The 19,631-nt window shown below is 42.7% G+C and overlaps 1 protein-coding gene across 2 annotated transcripts; it reads right to left on the minus strand.

Annotated features, from left to right (window-relative positions):
• On the minus strand, window positions 1–19,073 carry ylpm1 (YLP motif containing 1). 2 transcript variants are annotated; one of them, XM_060865994.1, is made up of 21 exons: window positions 18,257–19,073; window positions 16,472–16,669; window positions 16,151–16,345; window positions 14,074–14,576; window positions 11,712–13,817; window positions 11,500–11,626; window positions 11,256–11,388; window positions 11,087–11,176; window positions 10,835–10,997; window positions 10,585–10,754; window positions 10,373–10,503; window positions 10,129–10,191; window positions 6,382–6,501; window positions 5,234–5,410; window positions 5,068–5,151; window positions 4,355–4,438; window positions 4,198–4,278; window positions 2,073–2,124; window positions 1,681–1,799; window positions 1,392–1,575; window positions 1–293 (listed from the first exon to the last, which is right to left on the minus strand). In XM_060865994.1, the coding sequence occupies exons 1-20, from the start codon at window positions 18,815–18,817 to the stop codon at window positions 1,429–1,431; spliced, it is 5,304 nt and encodes a 1,767-aa protein (XP_060721977.1). In that variant the 5' UTR covers window positions 18,818–19,073; the 3' UTR covers window positions 1–293; window positions 1,392–1,428. The 2 variants fall into 2 exon arrangements, with proteins under 2 accessions (XP_060721977.1, XP_060721976.1); XM_060865993.1 differs by having other exon boundaries at window positions 11,256–11,418.
• Between the last annotated feature and the right edge of the window lie 558 nt (window positions 19,074–19,631).

Below are 19,631 nucleotides of genomic sequence, written 5' to 3' on the forward strand. Positions count from 1 at the left end.
TGTGTGTGTGACACTGTTTGCTGTTCTGTTTATTGGGGTGTGTATGAAAGAGTACAGTCTGAGAGAATCACATGGAAAACATTGATTAAAAAACAAAAGCACATCAGTCTAAACACTCTGCATGAAATAAACATCAATAACTGCAGGACACCTGAGTAACAAACAAAAATTAACACTCAGGTTAAGAAAACATTTAAGATACTGCAGAAGACTGTCGGGGGGGGCGTGGCCTAATCTGCACCACATTAACTAATCACAGCATGGAGCTCATCATATCCACCGCTGAGAAGAACCTGAAACACACACAATAAGATTAATGCCTTTAATACGCAGAACACTGTAACTGCCCAAACACCCTGTACCACCCCAAACCACCCTGTACCCCCCCAAACCACCCCTAACCACCCTGTACCACCCCTAACCACCCTGTACCACCCCTAACCACCCCTACCCATATTAACACTTAATTGCTGTAACACCAAGTCCTGTTCCTTCTAACTCCCTAACATGTCATTAGCTGTATACAAACATCAACCCAAACAGCGAAGGTTACCGCCATGTAACGCCGTCTAGTTACTCGTTTCTCTCATCACTCACTTGTTTATTTTGTCTAGTAAGAGGAAAATTTCTGACCTTTTACGTACGAGACTAGAAGTTTTAGATTCATCCTGATCACTTGTAATGTAGCCAACACCTGATGATGCTTTTCTGGCTTTGTTTCTGTGTTTGACTCATGATTAATACTCAGTGTAACGATTGATCAGAGCCCTTTATACGTTACAGACAGCACTGGGTCTTGTTGAGCAGCCGTGGAAATAAACGGACCCTTTTTACTCTTGCCTGCCTACCAGTGTACTATTTTCTCCAAACTTCCACAACACTAGCCACGATCACACATCTAATACATCCCTGTGTGCGTGTCTTGGTAAACACTACAAATAAATACACTGTAAACATAAACACTAATATAAAGTGAGAATTTAGTGTTAATCAGACTAAATTAATCCTGCATGTCAAACACCTGGTGTATTGTGTCACAAGCTATTGTCTGATCTGACCCTGTGATACAGATTATAGTCTTTATCTGATTAATATCTGATCTAATTCACACTAAATAACACAATGCAATCCACATGCAAATCAGCAGCACATTTCCATGGTGATGTCTGTGTTTCTGAACAACAGAACACTGCATTATTACACAGATAAGAGATTATCACAGTGATCTGTCTCATCCACCCCATCACATCGTGATCTGCCTGATCCTCTACGCAGCTCTATGAAGACATAATAATGCGACTTATTCAGCCTGTTCACACTGATGTATCGTCCCAGCTTTAGTGAAGCAGACAGCAGGGAAAGTAAAATGACCTGCACATACATGTACTTACCGTGTGCTGTGTGTACACAGGGTGAGTTTAAACAGGTCTAAAAGTATTTAGTGCGATTGAGCGCACGCTGCGCTAACTGTCCGCTCTCGTCAGTGATCTTCTCCCAGTCTGTCTGTCCCACTACAAACCCGATCGCTCGCTTCCGATCAGCATCCTTCTGCTCCTCCAAATCGGCCCAGCGCACCTACCGCGCGCACACACACACGCACACACATATACAAGATCAAATCCATGATAAACCCCAGGGGGTGTAATATAAATATGAAAGCAGAAACTTTGCATTATTTACCCTTTTCTTCCCCGGTTGGGACATGCGGCTGGCATAATCATCAGGCAGCTGTAAAAAGTCTTCCATAGCCGAGACATCCCGCTTCCTCTTCCCTCCTCCAGCTAAACCATCTAACTTATCTGTTTAAAGAAAAATATCACTGAGGTCATCAATGGAAACTATTACGTGTATAATGACTCAATATTAAGTCACTTTAACAATAACACTGATATTACAGTGAGTTTGAACTCTGATCATCTGTCTAAGGACTCAGCAAAAGCTCATTTCTCTGAAGTATTACAATAAATTGTTTGTGCTACTGCAAACAATACTAACGGGTGTAACATTGTATTGAAATCAACATTTAACAAACAAATAAGGCAGAATTTATTTTGAATAAACAGCACACGTACCCAGTTTGGCCTCAGATGTGTCCATCTCCCATTTGCTTTTGGGAAGGTATCCCTAAATTACAGAAAGACACTCCAGCCGTTAATGATCATCCATGAAGAGAGAGACGAGAGACGAGAGAGAGAGAGAGAGAGAGAGAGAGAGCGAGAGAGATGGAGCGAGGGATGATGGCTGTTTGCATGAAGAGGATGGAAATGATTGTTTGAAAAGAAATAAACATTAGCCATAATGGTGTGGTTCAGGTTTAATATTGTTTATGTTTTCACAGACCATGTGAGACGTTAATGAGACATTAATGAGACGATAAAGAGTTTAGCGTGCAGTCGGAGCTGCAATTCTCTATGTCTATGTACACACAGAAGCTGTACAGTGTGTGAGGAACATCAGCTAAATTACACCACTGAAATATTCATAATGACGCAGAACAACATTTAAGTTTTTAAGGTAACTGCTTCATAATGAATATGGCAATGATATCAGGCCCAAAACCCCGAAATACTGACAAGGGGCAAAGGTTCAAGCCTCTAATGAGAACAACTGTTATACACAATGAAGGTAAAGTTCAGATCAGCAGACGCTGTTATACTCAGGGAGAATATTCACCATAAACTCTCTCACACACATTCTGTAATAATCATAAAACCGTAGAAAATCATGTTCTTGTAACATTTGTACAGTTACAACTTTACATTACTATATATTTTACACACCCCACCCCCCATTTCCATAATGAAAAGTCATTATCGTTACCCTACACAATATTATTTTACTGCATTATTACCTTTAATGTAACTATTACTAGTGTGACTGAACACACTGTGTGATTTTCTCTAGATGTTACACATTTTCTATAATTCATTATTAACTTTTATATTGACATTATTAGATTTATTAGAGGCATTACTAGATTAATGGGTAATATTTACTACCTGTAATATACTTTACTACAGTCAATATAAAATATAATACAGACAGGACTATTTTTTTTCTAGACATTACTCTTTCCGGTGCTGTCGTTGTTAGCATTATGCTAGGCCTCCCTACCACAATACGTCAAGCTAATTTCAACACATGCTTTTTATCACAAAGAAAATATACAGTGACAAGACCCCGTCCAACACACACACACACACACAGACACACGTATTGTGTGACATGTTTACTATATGCACGTAAACACAACATTACTACAGGAATTACGGTAATTACAGATTCTCTTTACCGCAGACTTCGCCGCCTTTGCCGTGCAGGCGACGGTGCAGACGTTGCTTTAGTTTAGATGTTTACCTTTACCACACGTTACTAGCTTATTTGAGACACATTTCCATTTGCCGCAGACGTCAGTGCAGACGTCGCTACCTTACCGCAGACGTCGCAGACATTGCTTTAGTCTAGATGTTTACCATTATCACAGATGTTACTAGCATTACTGCAGACAATATTATATTTACAATTAAAATTATTTTCCTTCCTTACTTACCTTTAATCTGTACAGTATGTTTAGTGATCAGCAAATTTGGGTAAATATTAGACACACAATATTACAAGAATATATACAAACGTAAACACAAACTATGAGGAATGTAATTACGTCGGTATCTTTGTATTTGTGTTTAAAAGCTTATTAGGATCCATCTGAGATTTATAAACACTGACCACAGATATAACGCCTGTTGTACACTGGGTATATAGAGTATTGTTTAAAAGGTAAAACTATTTATCTGTTTATTTTAAACTTCTTGGATTCTGTTTGAAAGCTACTGAATCTGATGAAGGTCTTTACATGCAGACATTTTACATCTGAAGCAGCAAAAAAAGTTTAAACAATACTTTGTATTTAATATTTTTAAAAACACTGATTAGCTGTAAATCACTGATTAAAGGCAAAATCTCACAATTAATTCATAAAAACAAGGACAACTGGAACAAAGTATTTATTTAGTAAACTAACAAAGTAGTTAAAAATGTTTAAATCCTATTATATTATATAATTGATAATATTCTCTGTTCACTTAAACAGCCAGCACTAAAATATTAAAAAGTAAAAATCCCAAATCTTAAACATTACAGAATGAAGAGAGAGAGAACATTGTTTAGAGAAAACATGCAGAAATATTCAAGTCCTACCAGATCTCCCTCCTCCTCCTCCTCCTTCTTCTCCTCAGCTGCAGTGTCCACCTCAGATGGGTTAAAGTCTTCCATCTCCACCTGGGACACACAGTGAAAGTTCACCACCACCATAATGTCAATACATAAGAGTGGCAGTGCAGTAAACATTACACACCTCCTCAATAGCAGCATCCTGTAGCAGTGAGCGCAGGTCCAGACGTGCCATGTGCACTGGGGCTGATTCCCAGCTGTTCGCCAGCTGTGTAACACACAATGAAACACAGCATTAATCCCTTATTACCCCTTGACTCCTATGCAGGTATTATTGAAGCAGATCCACTGAGCACTTGTGACACTAGAATCTGTTTTTATTGTTGAGCAAAAGTGAGTGTGAGAAACTTGTGAGCAAAAAAACATTAACTTGTCCGTAAAAGAAAAGTAACAAAGTTTGTAGGAAAATATTATGCAGGTGTTTAAACTTCACAGCATGAATTTATATTTGTGGTGGTCACTTTTTGTCAATGACTTTCCAGTTGTTTGTTGTGTGTGTGTCGCACCATATTCACTGCAGCAACTGTAGAAAACGTGAATGTATGAGTTATGTGATTCACAGTATAAAGACATGAACACCGACGCAACAGCTCAAGCATTTTTCTCTGTTGTGATTTTACTGATACACACGTGACTATTTTCCACAGCGACAAAATCCAGTCACAGGTGTTCAGTTGTTCTACTATAATAATACATTTGCCTAAATTTACCCCTTATTACCCCTCCATTTGCTCCTTACACTCCCAGTTTACCCCTGTTCCTGATTGACTCCACTTCCCTTGTTTTGCCCACAATTTCCTCCCAACTGTACAGATTATGTAAAAAATAAATAAAGACCTTCATGATGTCCTTCAGCTTGCGTCCATGAATGTTCCTCTTGGCACAAATCTGATGGTCAGCAGAGACTTCGGCCACATACACCTGTGAGACATGTGACATATTGCAATGAGACGGTCACCAAGGCACACAGCTTTACACACTTGGCGAGTGACAGACGGCGCACCTCAAACCCTTTGGTCTTGGCTGCACTCCAGAACTGATCAAAGTATTTGACTTTATCATTGATGGCGTCAAGTATGATGAAGGGGAAAAAGCCGTCGTCTAGCGTCTTCCTGAAGGTCTTTAGCATGCTGTTCCTGTAGGTGTCTTCCATCTCTGGCTCATACTCGTACTCAAGGACCTGCAACATCATTTAGATGATGAGAAACAATTATCATGTCCCAGTTACTAACTGATCACACCGATCATCTACTGGAGGTCTTGTGTTGTCTCAAACAGAACAGGTTTTCATTAACAGGAAATATAAACCTTTTCCCAGGTGATAAATCACATGAAATGGACATGACATGACACAGCTAACTGTAAGAAGGCAGTAAAATGATGAGTTAGTCACACTGTCACACTAATTTAAGTTTGTAAGACATCTCACTGGGTCCACCAGTGTTGTCAGCCATCTTGAAAATGTTCTATCACCAACACACTTCACAGCAACATGATCACTCTAGAATGAGATGTACAATGTTTAGGAGTTTCCCAACATCATCTCTCTCTAATGCTGATAAAAAGCAGGCTACACATTAATGATAGGAAAAGCAGTAAAAGAGCAGTTTTATAGCGGGGACTAGATAACTGACATTACTGAGATAACTAAACAACCTGCATCAGCTAGCATTAGCAGGGACTTCAGTCAAAAATAAAAACATATTTAAAACTGCCTTAACTCATTTCTTTCCTCATAGAACTTGTTGTGCCTTCAGTTGCCTCTCTCTTATTCCTCGGCATCCTCTTAACATTATCAATTTCCTCCTCACTCCACAGATGGTCGCCTCATTTCCTTCTCCCTTCTCATTCATAATGAGTTCCTCTCTGACTCTTTTCTCCTACTTAAACTCTCTCACTCCCTTTTCATTCCCATCAACATTCTCCCAGTGCAAAAAGATTGGTCTGTGTAAACATATGAACCGACTGGACTTTCTTTACCATGTCATGTTTAATTTGTACAGAATTCTGACAATCGTCTGTGTGTCACACCACTGAGTTCTACCTATAACCCTATTTTAACTCTATTTTACAGTGGGGAAAAAATGATGACACTTTTGACCACACACACACACACAGCATAAATGTTCTAAAGCATGTTTGAATCCTAACCTTAGTTTTAATACGCTTCCCAGTATCAGGGTCTTTCTCTTCTTTTTCCACTTCGGTCATGAAATAATCATCGAGGCCAAGCACTCTGGGTGGAGCTCCTCCAAACTCCACCTCCTTATCCTGGAAGTGAAAACAATCACACATTATACACGTGATGCAGTTTAATAGAAAATCACCAGGTAGTGGCGCTCTAACACAGTTGTGTGTGTGTGTGTGAGATATTACCCAGGGGTGTGTGTGTGTGAGATATTACCCGGGGATGTGTGTGTGTGTGTGAGATATTACCCGGGGATGTGTGTGTGTGTGTGTGTGTGTGAGAGATATTACCCGGGGATATGTGTGTGTGTGTGAGAGATATTACCCGGGGGTGTGTGTGTGTGTGTGTGTGTGTGTGTGTGTGTGAGAGAGAGAGATATTACCCGGGGGTGTGTGTGTGTGTGTGTGTGAGATATTACCCGGGTGTGTGTGTGTGTGTGTGTGAGCTATTACCCGGGGGTGTGTGAGTGTGTGTGAGATATTACCCGGGGGTGTGTGTGTGTGTGTGTGTGTGTGTGTGTGAGAGATATTACCCAGGGGGGTGTGTGTGTGTGTGATATTACCCAGGGGTGTGTGTGTGTGTGAGAGATATTACCTGGGGGGGTGTGTGTGTGAGAGAGAGAGAGATATTACCCGGGGGTGTGTGTGTGTGTGTGAGATATTACCCGGGTGTGTGTGTGTGTGTCTGTGTGTGTGTGTGTGAGAGATATTACCCGGGGGTGTGTGTGTGTGTGTGTGTGTGTGTGTGTGTGTGAGAGATATTACCCGGGGGTGTGTGTGTGTGTGTGTGTGTGTGAGATATTACCCGGGGGTGTGTGTGTGTGTGAGATATTACCCGGGGGTGTGTGTGTGTGTGAGATATTACCCGGGTGTGTGTGTGTGAGATATTACCCGGGTGTGTGTGAGAGAGAGAGATATTACCCGGGGGTGTGTGTGTGTGTGTGTGAGAGATATTACCCGGAGGGGGGGTGTGTGTGTGTGTGTTTGTGAGATATTACCCGGGGGTGTGTGTGTGTGGGTGTGTGTGTGAGATATTACCCGGGTGTGTGTGTGTGAAATATTACCCAGGGGTGGGTGTGTGTGTGAGATATTACCCAGGGGCAGGGGCGTAGATTACGCGGGGGACATGTCCCCTGCACTTTTTATAAAAAGTAAATTCGTCCCCCTCACTTTTTTAGTGGAGAGTTGTGTTCACCAGATGTTGAGGGTTTAATGGAGCAATGTATATAAATGCAGAGTGATTTAAAATTCAAAAGAGACAAGAAAGTTTAAGATAGTCTATACATGACGTTCACGGCAATCAGTCACTCACTTGTCACGTCATCATCACGCGCCCCCACTACTGTAGCTCGAGTCGCACCCGCGGTCCAGCATTCGGTTACGATGAGCTCAAAGCGGCAAAAAACGCTTCACTCCTTTTTTATAAATGTCAAGCAGTTTAAGTTGGCATATGGTATCCGAATTGTGCTGCACAATGTTTAGTAACTCTGCCTGTTGCTCTTCTTGAATAATTACATTTACATTTACAGCATTTGGCAGACGCCCTTATCCAGAGCGACGTACATAAGTGCTTAAATCTCTAACATTGAATACATTAATGTTGGATCACTAAGTTACATACTTAAGATACCATGAGTTTAAAACATTTGTTCATTTGAACATTTGTTCAAAGTTAATTATCAAGTTTTAATTTAAAGGATTATAAGGAAAAATAGCTGCTTTGACAAACGTTATATAAACGCTTTTATAACGTCTTTCGTTTTAACAAGTGTGTTATCAAAACCCTTCAAATAAGAATAAAGATCATGTTGAACTGAGATTTTACAGCATGTTTAACTCTGCCAATTCTACATAATATCAAGTATGTGTCACTGTACGTATGTACACGACAGAGACGAGGACGACGAACATTATTTGAATGTGCAAGTATCCATTACTGTGTGCCATGTACTGTGCATACACAAAATACAATTTGAAATATGTAAACAATATACTCTTAGTACCATTATAAGGACATCTTTGTACTTTATACTCAAAAGGGTACACATTACTACCTTAGAGTACCAATGTGTACCTTAATGTACAACTATACATTTTTGGGGTTAAATAAGGTACAAAGATGTCCTTTTAAGGGTACTGTCCCAGTGGCAAGCTGTTCTATTTCTTTCTTTCTTTCTTTCTGTTTTATAATCATATATAATCATAACGCATATAAAGCATGATTAAAAATAAAACCTGTCATTTACACAAGGGTTAACTGGAAAAAAAAAAAAAAAAACATAACACTAGACATTTCGTCCCCCCCACTTTTTAAATGATGGCTACGCCCCTGCCCAGGGGTGTGTGTGTGATATTACCCGGGTGTGTGTGTGAGATATTACCCAGGGGTGTGTGTGTGTGTGTGTGTGAGAGATATTACCCGGGGGTGTGTGTGTGTGTGAGATATTACCCAGGTTTGTGTGTGTGTGTGTGAGATATTACCCAGGTTTGTGTGTGTGTGTGTGTGTGAGATATTACCCGGGGGTGTGTATGTGTGTGTGATATTACCCAGGGGTGTGTGTGTGTGAGATATTACCCGGGTTTGTGTGTGTGTGAGATATTACCCGGGGGTGTGTATGTGTGTGTGATATTACCCAGGGGTGTGTGTGTATGTGTGTGTGAGATATTACCCGGGTTTGTGTGTGTGTGTGAGATATTACCCGGGGGTGTGTATGCGTGTGTGAGATATTACCCGGGGGTGTGTATGTGTGTGTGAGATATTACCCGGGGGTGTGTATGTGTGTGTGAGATATTACCCGGGGGTGTGTATGTGTGTGTGAGATATTACCCGGGGGTGTGTATGTGTGTGTGATATTACCCAGGGGTGTGTGTGTGCGCGCGTGTGTGTGAGAGATATTACCCGGGGGTGTGTGTGTGTGTGTGTGTGTGTGTGTGTGTGTGTGTGTGTGTGTGTGAGAGATATTACCCGGGTGTGTGTGTGAGATATTACCCGGGTGTGTGTGTGTGTGAGAAATTACCCAGGGGTGTGTGTGTGTGTGAGATATTACCCAGGTGTGTGTGTGTGTGTGTGAGAGATATTACCCGGGGATATGTGTGTGTGTGCGTGTGAGAGATATTACCCGGGGGTGTGTGTGTGTGTGTGTGTGTGTGTGTGTGTGTGTGTGAGAGAGAGATATTACCCGGGGGGGTGTGTGTGTGTGTGTGAGCTATTACCCGGGGGTGTGTGAGTGTGTGTGAGATATTACCCGGGGGTGTGTGTGTGTGTGTGTGTGTGTGTGTGTGTGTGTGAGAGATATTACCCGGGGGTGTGTGTGTGTGTGTGAGAGATATTACCCGGGTGTGGGTGTGTGTGTGTGTGTGTGAGTGTGTGTGTGAGAGAGAGATATTACCCGGGTGTGTGTGTGTGTGTGTGAGTGAGAGAGATATTACCCGGGGGTGTGTGTGTGTGAGTGTGTGTGTGAGAGAGAGATATTACCCGGGTGTGTGTGTGTGTGTGTGTGTGTGTGTGTGTGTGTGTGAGAGATATTACCCGGGGGTGTGTGTGTGTGTGTGTGTGTGTGTGTGTGTGTGTGAGAGAGAGATATTACCTGGGGGTGTGTGTGTGTGTGTGTGTGTGTGTGTGTGTGTGTGTGTGTGTGAGAGAGAGAGATATTACCCGGGTGTGTGTGTGTGTGAGAGAGATATTACCCGGGGGTATGTGTGTAATTTTACCCGTATGAGCTTTGCCAGATGACTCTTCCCACTTCCTGGTAACCCTCGCATTATTACCACAATCTGTAAAAAGGAAATAAACAAATAATTGGTATAAAATTGATCAGGTGTTATTCACAGTTACACTTAATTACATTTTATTTGTCTGCAAGTTGTTACAAAGCAAAATTAAAGCAATCTATAAACTATAAAAGTACATTTTTGGGCTTATAACTTGACCATTTGTAACAGCGAGGTTCTTTACCCTTTCAGGACGATTCGCTCGTCCAGGTGGTTTCAGAATATCATCAACATTCTTAGTCTCGGGTTTCTTCTCCACGCGTTGGGGAACAGAGGGTGGTGGAGGGGGTTCGTCAGGGTAACTTCTCCTGTCGCCTGAGAACAAACAGCATACATCTCAGGTGCTCAGTTCACTTCCTGCTTTTACAGCTTATAAACAAATCCTCCTGTTCTCACTTCCGTAAGTTGAAGCCCCGTGATCATAACGCTCAAGACTTCTTTCATATGAAGATCGTTCGTAGCCTGGGCGGTTATATGTCTCCCGGTCTCGGCTGGAGCGGCTCGAGTGTTCTCTCGTATCCCTCTCTCGATCCCGATAAGTAGGACGAGGTGGGCCTGGGGGTGGCCTAAAGAAAGAAGAAAGAGCCAATAAAGGGAAAATTAACTAAACAAACAATAACAAAGACTCTTGCAAAGGGATTCACACCTATCATCTCTGAGGTAGCGTTCTCTTTCTAGTCGATCCCGATCGTAATCCAGGGGCAGCCTGTCTCGGAACATTTCTCTTTCCCGATCTCTTCCATACTCCCGCTGATCCATGTAGGAATCGCCTCTTCTATCATAGTACAGATCTCGCCGGCCAAGCAGTTCTAATGTAATGAAAACATTAATTATTTCTAGCACCTACTAGCAATAACATATCAGTTATAATGAAAATCAGAAAAGAGAACAAACCAACCTTTCTCGTACGGTCGGTCGGATGGGAGCGGGTCAGGCCTCAGTACTATCCTCTCCCCATACGAGATCCTTTCCACCTTGACACCTACATCTGTTTACAGAAAAAAAAATCATAAGGTTTCCTAAAACAATATTTAAAATGATCACTATGCAAAATATCGAAGACTTACCATGACCATGACCATAATCCACTGTTTTAGCGATGAAGTTTGGTTTAGGAGGCGGTGCTGATGCTGTATGGAGGAAACCTGTAACTTGGTTTGGCTGGTGCATTCCAGATTCCAAGAATCTACCGGAAACATCCTGTCCAGTTTCAGACAAAATATTCGTAACCTTTTGCATGGGAAATTAGGAATTCAGAAGCTGTTCCGAGGTAAAACATGATTATAAAAATCAATCAAAACAAGGCTCTACCTGAAGAGCAGTTTTAACCTCAGGTGGAATTTCAAGTCCAAGGAGACCTGCAGAAATTTCAGGGGGCATTCCAGTAGACTCCGGATTAGAAGTATCTCCCAGAACCTTTTTACTCTCTTGAAGCTCTCTGTTTTTCAGAAATAAGTAAAATGATCAATCCCACTAAATCAAAATAACATGATAATGTGCACTCAGCATCTGTATCCATGTACCTGATCATCTTTAGCTCCTGAGCAGCTTTGAGGATGATCTCATGCTGCCTCTGAGAAAGTGCAAGAACAGTTTTGGTTCCACCTGGTGATGTTTGATCAAGAGAAGCCTCTGGAACACTGCTCTGTGGTGTCATGGGGAGTTCTGTGTTTCTCTCATAAAGAGGTCGAGTTTCTTCAGCTGGATCTGGGTATACTCTCTCTGGCAGTGTAGGTGGTGGTGGTCTTTCCCAATCAGGATGAGAATGAAAAGGAGGGTCCTGATCTCTGTCCATATACAGAGGTCTGTCAACATAACCAGGTCCTCTTCGCTCTGCTCTAATTCGGTCCTCGTTCTCAAATGAGAACGGTCTGTCCCTTTCCTCCCTCCAGGGATCATCTCTGAGGTGGTCGGATGGTAGCCCGCATGGTGGATGTGGAGGAAAGTCACAATCCGGACGCTCTCGTCTCCAGTCCTCTCTCGAATGGTACATTTCTTCATCTTCCCTGTAATCCCGGTGACGGTAATCAGGTGAAGGTCCTCCATACCCATCATCCTCAGGGCCAAACTCAGTGCCATATTCTTGCTCATACTCTCCCTGAGGCTCTTCATGTGGCGGTCTTCTCCACCTCTCTCTCACCAATGGATGTGGCCGCATGGGTGGCCTTCTCACATCCCTATCTATTACTTCATGAGGGGGTAAAGGAAGATGTCTGGGTTCCCGGGCATGCTGATGAGGCCAGCCAGGATCTCTGTCCATTTCTTCAAGGTACCCAGGTGGACCCATCGGCTTCCTCTCCAACAATTCATGAGGTGGTGGAGGGGGTCGTCTCATCATATCATGGCGAGGTGGTGGCCCCCAGTTACCTGGACCACCACGTCGAAAACGAGGGCCCATGTGAGGAGGCCCATGTGGGTCACGTTCCATATCTGATAGTGGTCGAGGACGTCGTGGACCATGGTGCATAAAGCGTGGATGGAAAGGAGGACGCCTAGGTCCTTCAGAAGGAAAAGAGGGTCTATGGTGCACCATTGGATGTCTATTGTCTGACCAGTATGGATCGCCATGCTCCCAGTACTCTGATTGTTCTTCTTCCCAGTGTCCCTTTGGTACCTCTAAAGGATCCATCCTACCTCTGGGTGGTGCTCGCTCTTCGGTCTCTTCATAATACTCTTTCTGGAAGTGATGCTCTTCAGTCTGCCATAGCTCATGAGCTTCTTGGTCATCCTTCATTCTGTGTTTCTCTTGGGAATGGTCACCCCAACTGTAATCCTCTTCCATTGCTGGCTGGTGGTCATATGAAGCTTCTTCCCTGTGATGACTAGGATCTGCTGGACCAATAGGTCTGCCAATTTGTCCTCGACCACGCCCACGTCCTCTTCCACGTATTAGTAAATGACCCTGACCCCTCCCCCGGCCACGGAGAGTATTCAGATTGCCACTCTGATTCATCTCATGTGGCGTACCAGAAGGTTCCTTGGGCATGTCAGGCTGGAATTTGCCTTGTTGAGGAGGCTGTGGTCGTTGCTGTAGTGCACTAGTATTTTTTGGTGCTTCTGGGGTTTTATTGCCAGCACTCGGGGTTTGCATTGGTTGGACAGGTGCAGGTGAGGATGAAGTCATTTTGGAAGTATCCTTTTTTGACTCCTCCTCATTAGCAGCCTGTCTGACTGTCTCAGGCTTTTTGCTTTTGTCAGCTTGAGACTGAGGAATTGGATCACTTTGAACAAAGAAACCATCGCCTGGATCCATTACATCATCTGACATGGACTTTTGCTCTGTTTTATTGTGAGGGATTTTGTTTTCGTTCTTGACTGTGGTCACACTCTGAGGTAGAGAACCATGAGAAGAATCAGTTTTACCCAGCTGCAAGTTTGTTTGATCAGTACCAGACTTATCTTGTGAGGCAGGAACAGATCGTGGAGGCAGACCCAGGTGTGGTCCAGGCGGTCTCTCAAAGCGAGAAGGTGGAGTCTGCCTAAGAGGGTTCTCAAATCTAGCTGGAGGTCCTGACTGAATCTGATTACCTCGAGGAGGCATGCCAAAGCGGTGACCACCATCAAATCTAGGCGGCCCACTAAATCGTTGCTGTGGTGGTTCAAATCTCAAGCCTCTAGGACCTTCAAACCTACAAAACATCCAATTAAAATCAGGAAAGAAAAAAAAAGCTTGACTCTGGAGTGTTTTAAGTTAACAATCATTTACAATTGATACAGAACACAATTAAGACCTTAAACCTTGATCTTCTTAGCTAAGGGCCCAACAATGTTAATGGTGGAATTATTTCACACAAGTGTCCAAATAGTACTCATAGGTCCAATGAGCTGGCACACTTTTACAGAATTCCATAGTTAAGAAGAACTTGTAGGAAATGTAGGACTTACCTTGGACCTCTTGGGCCTTCAAACCTTCCATTAGGACCAGGATGTCTTGCCCCTGCACCAGAAGAACCAATAGGACTCTCTGATCCTGGAAGTGGACTAGATTCTACAGTACTTGGTCCTGGAAGATTGGTTGGATTTGTACCCTGAGGAGGGCCTGAGGAAAGATCCTTACTATGTGGTGCCATAGAGGGACCTACGTCTGATGCAGGAAGGCAAGGCTGCCCATACGGTCCCATCACACCTCCGTGAGATTCACCAGTTCCAAATGGCTGTTTCATGTCCCTCAGTGTGGTCACTCGTTCATTCAGATGCACTGAAGTGGAGTTCATCTGCTCCTGCCACTGTCTCCACTGACCTTCATACTCCTGTAATTGATCTTTGTGGGGATATGCCTGGAACTGGTCCAGCCAGAGTTTAAAGTGTCTGTCCCAGTCCTGTAACACTGGAGCAAACTGCTGTAGCTGTATCTCATAGTGCTGCAACTGCATGTCTACAGGCATGGACTAAAGGTCAAAAAGAAAAGAAATTCAAAAATAAATAACTCTAAGGAACTCATTATACCTGGTATCTACATTCATCTCAAGTGATACAATCACGTGGTCAGCTGAGACACATAGCTGTTCACACCTAGCATTATGAATGTGTCTCCACCTTCAATGCATTTAGATTTCATACATCTTTCCCCTGAAGAGAAGACACAGAGGGGGAAAGAATTATTTGATCCCCTGCTGATTTTGTAAGTTTACCTCCTTACAAAGAAGTCAACGGTCGATATTTTTTATTTAAACAGAGAGAGACAGAATATCAACAACAAATCTAGACAGGAAACATTAAATACAGGTTATATGTTTTTTAATTGGCTGAAATAAGTATTTGATCCTCAAGCAAAATGTGACTTGGTGGGAAAACCCTTGTTGGAAAGCAGAGAGGTAAGACGTTTCTTGTAGTTAGTCACCAGGTTTGCGCACATCAAGAGACCCGAAGGTTTCGAGGATTTTGCTTGGCTTTTACTTAAAGTTTCAGCTCCATCCACAGATTTCCTGAGAAGGTGTGGAGACCGGCTACAACACTCCAGGATCTTAATGTGGTTCTTTTTGAGCCACTCCTTTGCCACCTTGGCCGTATGGTTTGGGTCACTGCGGTTTTAAGGGGAACTTGCGGCGTTGCAGGATCTCAATTCATTACAACAAAATGTGTTACTAATGGTTTTCTTGGTGACTGTGGTCCCAGCTCTCTTGAGATTATTAACAAGCTCCTCCCATGTAATTCTTTGCTGATCCAGCACCTTTCTCAGAATCATTATTACCCCATGACTGCTATCTTGTATTTCTTCCATTTTCTAATTATTGCACCAACAACGGTCTCTTTCTCACCAAGATTCTTGTTGATGGTCTTGTAGCCCATTCCAGCCTTATGCAGGTCTACAATCTTGTGCCTGACGTCCTTTTTATAGCTCTTTAGTCTTGCCCATGGTGGTGGAGAGGTTTAAATGGAAGACACTGATTCTGTGATAGGTGTCTTTTATACACATAAATTGAGATTAGGAGCACTTTCCTAAAGGGACAGGACTAATGTGTGCCTCACGAGAACATAACTGGTCTTTGGGAGTCAAAAATCTTGCTGGTTCAGATACTTATTTTACTCAATCAAATTAAAATTAATTTATAACCTTTATTTAATTTTTTTTCTGGATTTTTAGTTGATATTTTGTTAAAATAAACCTACCACAAAAATAGGCTGTTAATTTCTTTGTAGGGGATTAAATCATTATTTCAGCAGGGGTTTAATACCCCTACTGTATTATGCATGTTTATAATGCCAGCTTTCCGTTGATTATAAAGGAAGAAATGCACAGGTATGGGCTGTTTTAAACATTTCACTCCATTCATTTAATTTATAATACATGTACTTAATGCCGTTTGCAATCCCAGCATCCAGGGAATATTATCAGAACTTGTGAATAGGACCTAAGATTAACGAAGATAACTGAAAGCAGCATACTTAAAATCAAACTAAAACAGTATGGCTGGTAAAATCTGGTAGGTATACAGGTTCGTAAACCTCTGCACGTGTGTACCTGTATGTGTGCCGGTTGCTGGATGACCTGTTGGTACCGGTGCAATATCTGTTGGAGTTGTGTGTGTTCCTGCATTAGGGCCTGGTATTGATACCCCGCTCTGTGGTACTGAACCTGCTGCCACTGTGCTGCTGCCACCTGCAACTGCTGCAACCTTGCTGCCTCTGCCGGATCTGCAGACTCCACCAAGTTGGGCTAAGAATGACAGACAGACATAAAGACAGGCAGCTTGTCATTATCCTGCAAGTAATATCATCTTATGCCGACATAGTGCATAAGAAGTGATTTGATGTAACAATGCTGAATATTAATAATGATTACCTTCTCGTCAGGTGGGGGAGGGGGAGGGGGCTCCTCTTTGGGGGGTGGTGGTGGTGGGGTTTCATGGGGTGGGGGCGGGGCTGGTGGCATGTCTGTGCTTCCTTTAGAAAAAATGTCTGTGCTGCCCTGCTTTGCCTTCTCATTTTTTAGCTTTTGAAGATTTTGGAGGTGCTGCTTATACCAGTAATCCTGCTGCTCCTGTAGACACACACACTTACACTACATCACAGTGTTCATTACATAATTAAATAACTACATGTGGGTTCAGATACAACAGAACAATACCAGTGACCTGCAACACACTGACTTAATCATCGTTCATCTCTAATTACATTGCCCAGCCTGTCTGTGAATATACCCATCCCAGCAGACCATGCACTGGTCTACTCATCCAACCAGCCTATGCATCTGTCTCTCTATACCCTGCACCAGTACAGTGTACCTGTACAACGACACCATGTACCAATACAGTGTACCTGTACAAGATGGACGAATGTGTTGTACACGATTTAAACTTACAGCATTGTACATGTGTGTTCTGCTTTCAGTCCTAACCATTGTACATGCGTGTTCTGCTGTCAGAGCCGATTGGCCCTATATGCTCACTACGCAAGTTGCGTAGGGCCCCGCAAATTACGCAAGGCCCCACCTCCCCCTGCTTCATTTTACAGCGCGTGTTAATGTTTACTGTGTAGATGACAATATAAAGTGGAGCTATCCATCTGGCCATGAAAAGAGAAAAAAGAAACAAAATGAGAGTGAAATGCGAGAACAGCAATCAGGTAAACTTGTGTTCTCTTCAAGTTTGATGTCAGCAGGAGCAAATAACTGTAAAGTTAAGTTGGTGTGATTCTGTCTCTAGTCTCTATCTGACTAGCTAAATTAGCTGTGCAGGGCTGCCAGTGCATCTCTTGGCCTGTCTGTCACACAACAATTTATTGCGTGAATATTCGCGTGAATAAACGCGCAAGGCCAGCGGTGTTTATAAACGGCAGCTCGAAAACCTTTCCAGCAGCATCTGTGTGGGGTCCAGTACAAAAAGTAGCATGATGGTACTCCTAAATGACAATGTTTATAGTCTCGCAATCAAGGTTACAACAACGTTAATGCAACATGGAAACCAATGGATTTACACTGAAGTGGGCATAATACCAGGTCAATATGAATGCACATACCTCAGTAAATGATAACCATCAGGGATCAAGTATTGCTCTCATGCATATTATAAAACACAGTGATACGGTATGGCAAGCCATTTTAGCTTTTATACATTCACATGATATGGATTTTTGATATCAAGAATTCAGTTTTCAATACTTAAAATGTAAATATTGAGTGTGATTTCTAGTAGTAACCATATTTTTGATATCAGGAATTAAATTTTACACTAGTAAAAATGTAGTTTCTGATATCTGCTATTGCATATTCACTAGTTGAATATTGCAAGAGCCAAGTCATTTTATAAATAGTATTTTATATGGATATGTAAAATGGATAAAGAGGAAACTGAGGAAGGCAGTTTATGCTAATAATTGCTAACATTCAACTCAAAATTCTATTTAAAATATTCCATTCAATAAAGATTTGTTTATACCTCATTCAATTCTGTATTGTTTTACTCTTTGACCGAGAGATGGAGCAAACTTTTTTAAAAGGAGGGAGGTAGGAGGGCCCCTTAGCAGAATTTTGCTTAGGGCCCCAGGGAGGTCAGAATCGGCTCTGTCTGCTGTCAGTCCTAACCAACGTTTTAGAGTGATCTGATGGTGTAGTAAAGAAGCTTCTTACGTGTAGTGACATGGCAGACAGGTCTGTGGTCTCCTTCGGGTCCGCTGCTGCTGCATTTTCCGCGGTGGTGGTGGTGGTGTGTGTATTATTGGTGCTGGGGGTGTTAGAGGTGTGTGATGGTGTTGATGTGCTGTTTTTGGGCGCAGGTGGAGGTGCACTTGGGAGTTCAGGTTGTGAGGCGCTCCTGTTTTGAGTAGAATCCGGTGCAAAGTGAGTAGGAGGCGGTGGAAATCCTGCCGCAGGACCGGTCCACTGTGGGGGAGCCGCTGGACCCGGAGCAGCGCTGTTAGCATTGTTAGCATTGTTGTTGTAGTGCAACACGGACTGGAGCTGCCGCTGATGGAGCTGCTGCAGCTGCTGCATCTGCTGGAGGTGCTGCTCGTGTAGACTCGAGAAGTTGGACGATGCAGCCGGAGATGGAGCTCCGTATCCCGCGAAACTCCCCGCCTGCGGAGGCGGACCGCGGAAAGGCTGATTGCGCGGACAGAACTGTTGAGGCTGCGGGCCTCCACCACCACCACCACCACCACCACCACCATAACCGCCCCACGCAGGATACATGCTGGAAAAGAGCCTAGCTTAGCTTAGCTTAGCCTAGCATAGCCTAGCCTACAAACAGAACGGCATAAAGCCGGTTAGCGCGCTCACGCTTTACAGAACAGAGCCAGTTTATACACAGACTAAGACTCACACCCGATAGTCACAGCATGAGAACACGCGCATTATTCACGGATTTACTGCCACTGATCTGCCCCAAAGTCCTCCTGTATCTCCGGAGACACTGCATCAGCTAACATGCGTAAGAAACAATAACGTCATCACGCTTCCCAATACGTCACGTATGTATACACGTAAGGCACGTCGTTTCAGGCCACGCCCCTTCAACGGAAGAAAAGAACTCCAAATAATATTCATGCAGGTGAAATAATAATAATAATAATCAGGGCCGGCCCTGGCCAAATTGCTGCCCTAGGCAAGATTTCACCTGCTGCCCCTGGAATCACAGACAATTGTGTTCCGATCATTTTGTTCATAAACTTACACAGAAACAAACTGCACAGCTTTGTCCTGTTTTTGAAGAGACACACACAAACTATATAAAAAAACTATATTACGGAGACCTTGCTTTCCTTGCCTTTCTTACAGCAATAAAATATATATAATAAATATATAAATAAAATACATCTAAGGTAATAAAATATATATACATATATTAATTTAAAAAAAATATATATATATTAATAAAAATAATATATATATATATATATATATATATATATATATATATATATATATATATATATATATATATAATTTGGGCGCACGGGCGCCCCTAGTGGTTTGCCTATTCTGCCTATGCGCAGGGCCGGCCCTG

Source organism: Tachysurus vachellii, chromosome 3 (assembly GCF_030014155.1).
Source record: "Tachysurus vachellii isolate PV-2020 chromosome 3, HZAU_Pvac_v1, whole genome shotgun sequence".
Taxonomy (NCBI): domain Eukaryota; kingdom Metazoa; phylum Chordata; class Actinopteri; order Siluriformes; family Bagridae; genus Tachysurus; species Tachysurus vachellii.

Coding starts and splice junctions, on each gene's coding strand:
- ylpm1 (XM_060865993.1), bottom strand. CDS start 18,817: ATGTATCCTGCGTGGGGCGGTTATGGTGGTGGTGGTGGTGGTGGTGGT. Junction 14,577..16,150: donor AGCAACCGGCACACATACAG/GTACACACGTGC, acceptor TTTGACCTTTAG/TCCATGCCTGTAGACATGCA. Junction 13,818..14,073: donor GAAGGCCCAAGAGGTCCAAG/GTAAGTCCTACA, acceptor GATGTTTTGTAG/GTTTGAAGGTCCTAGAGGCT.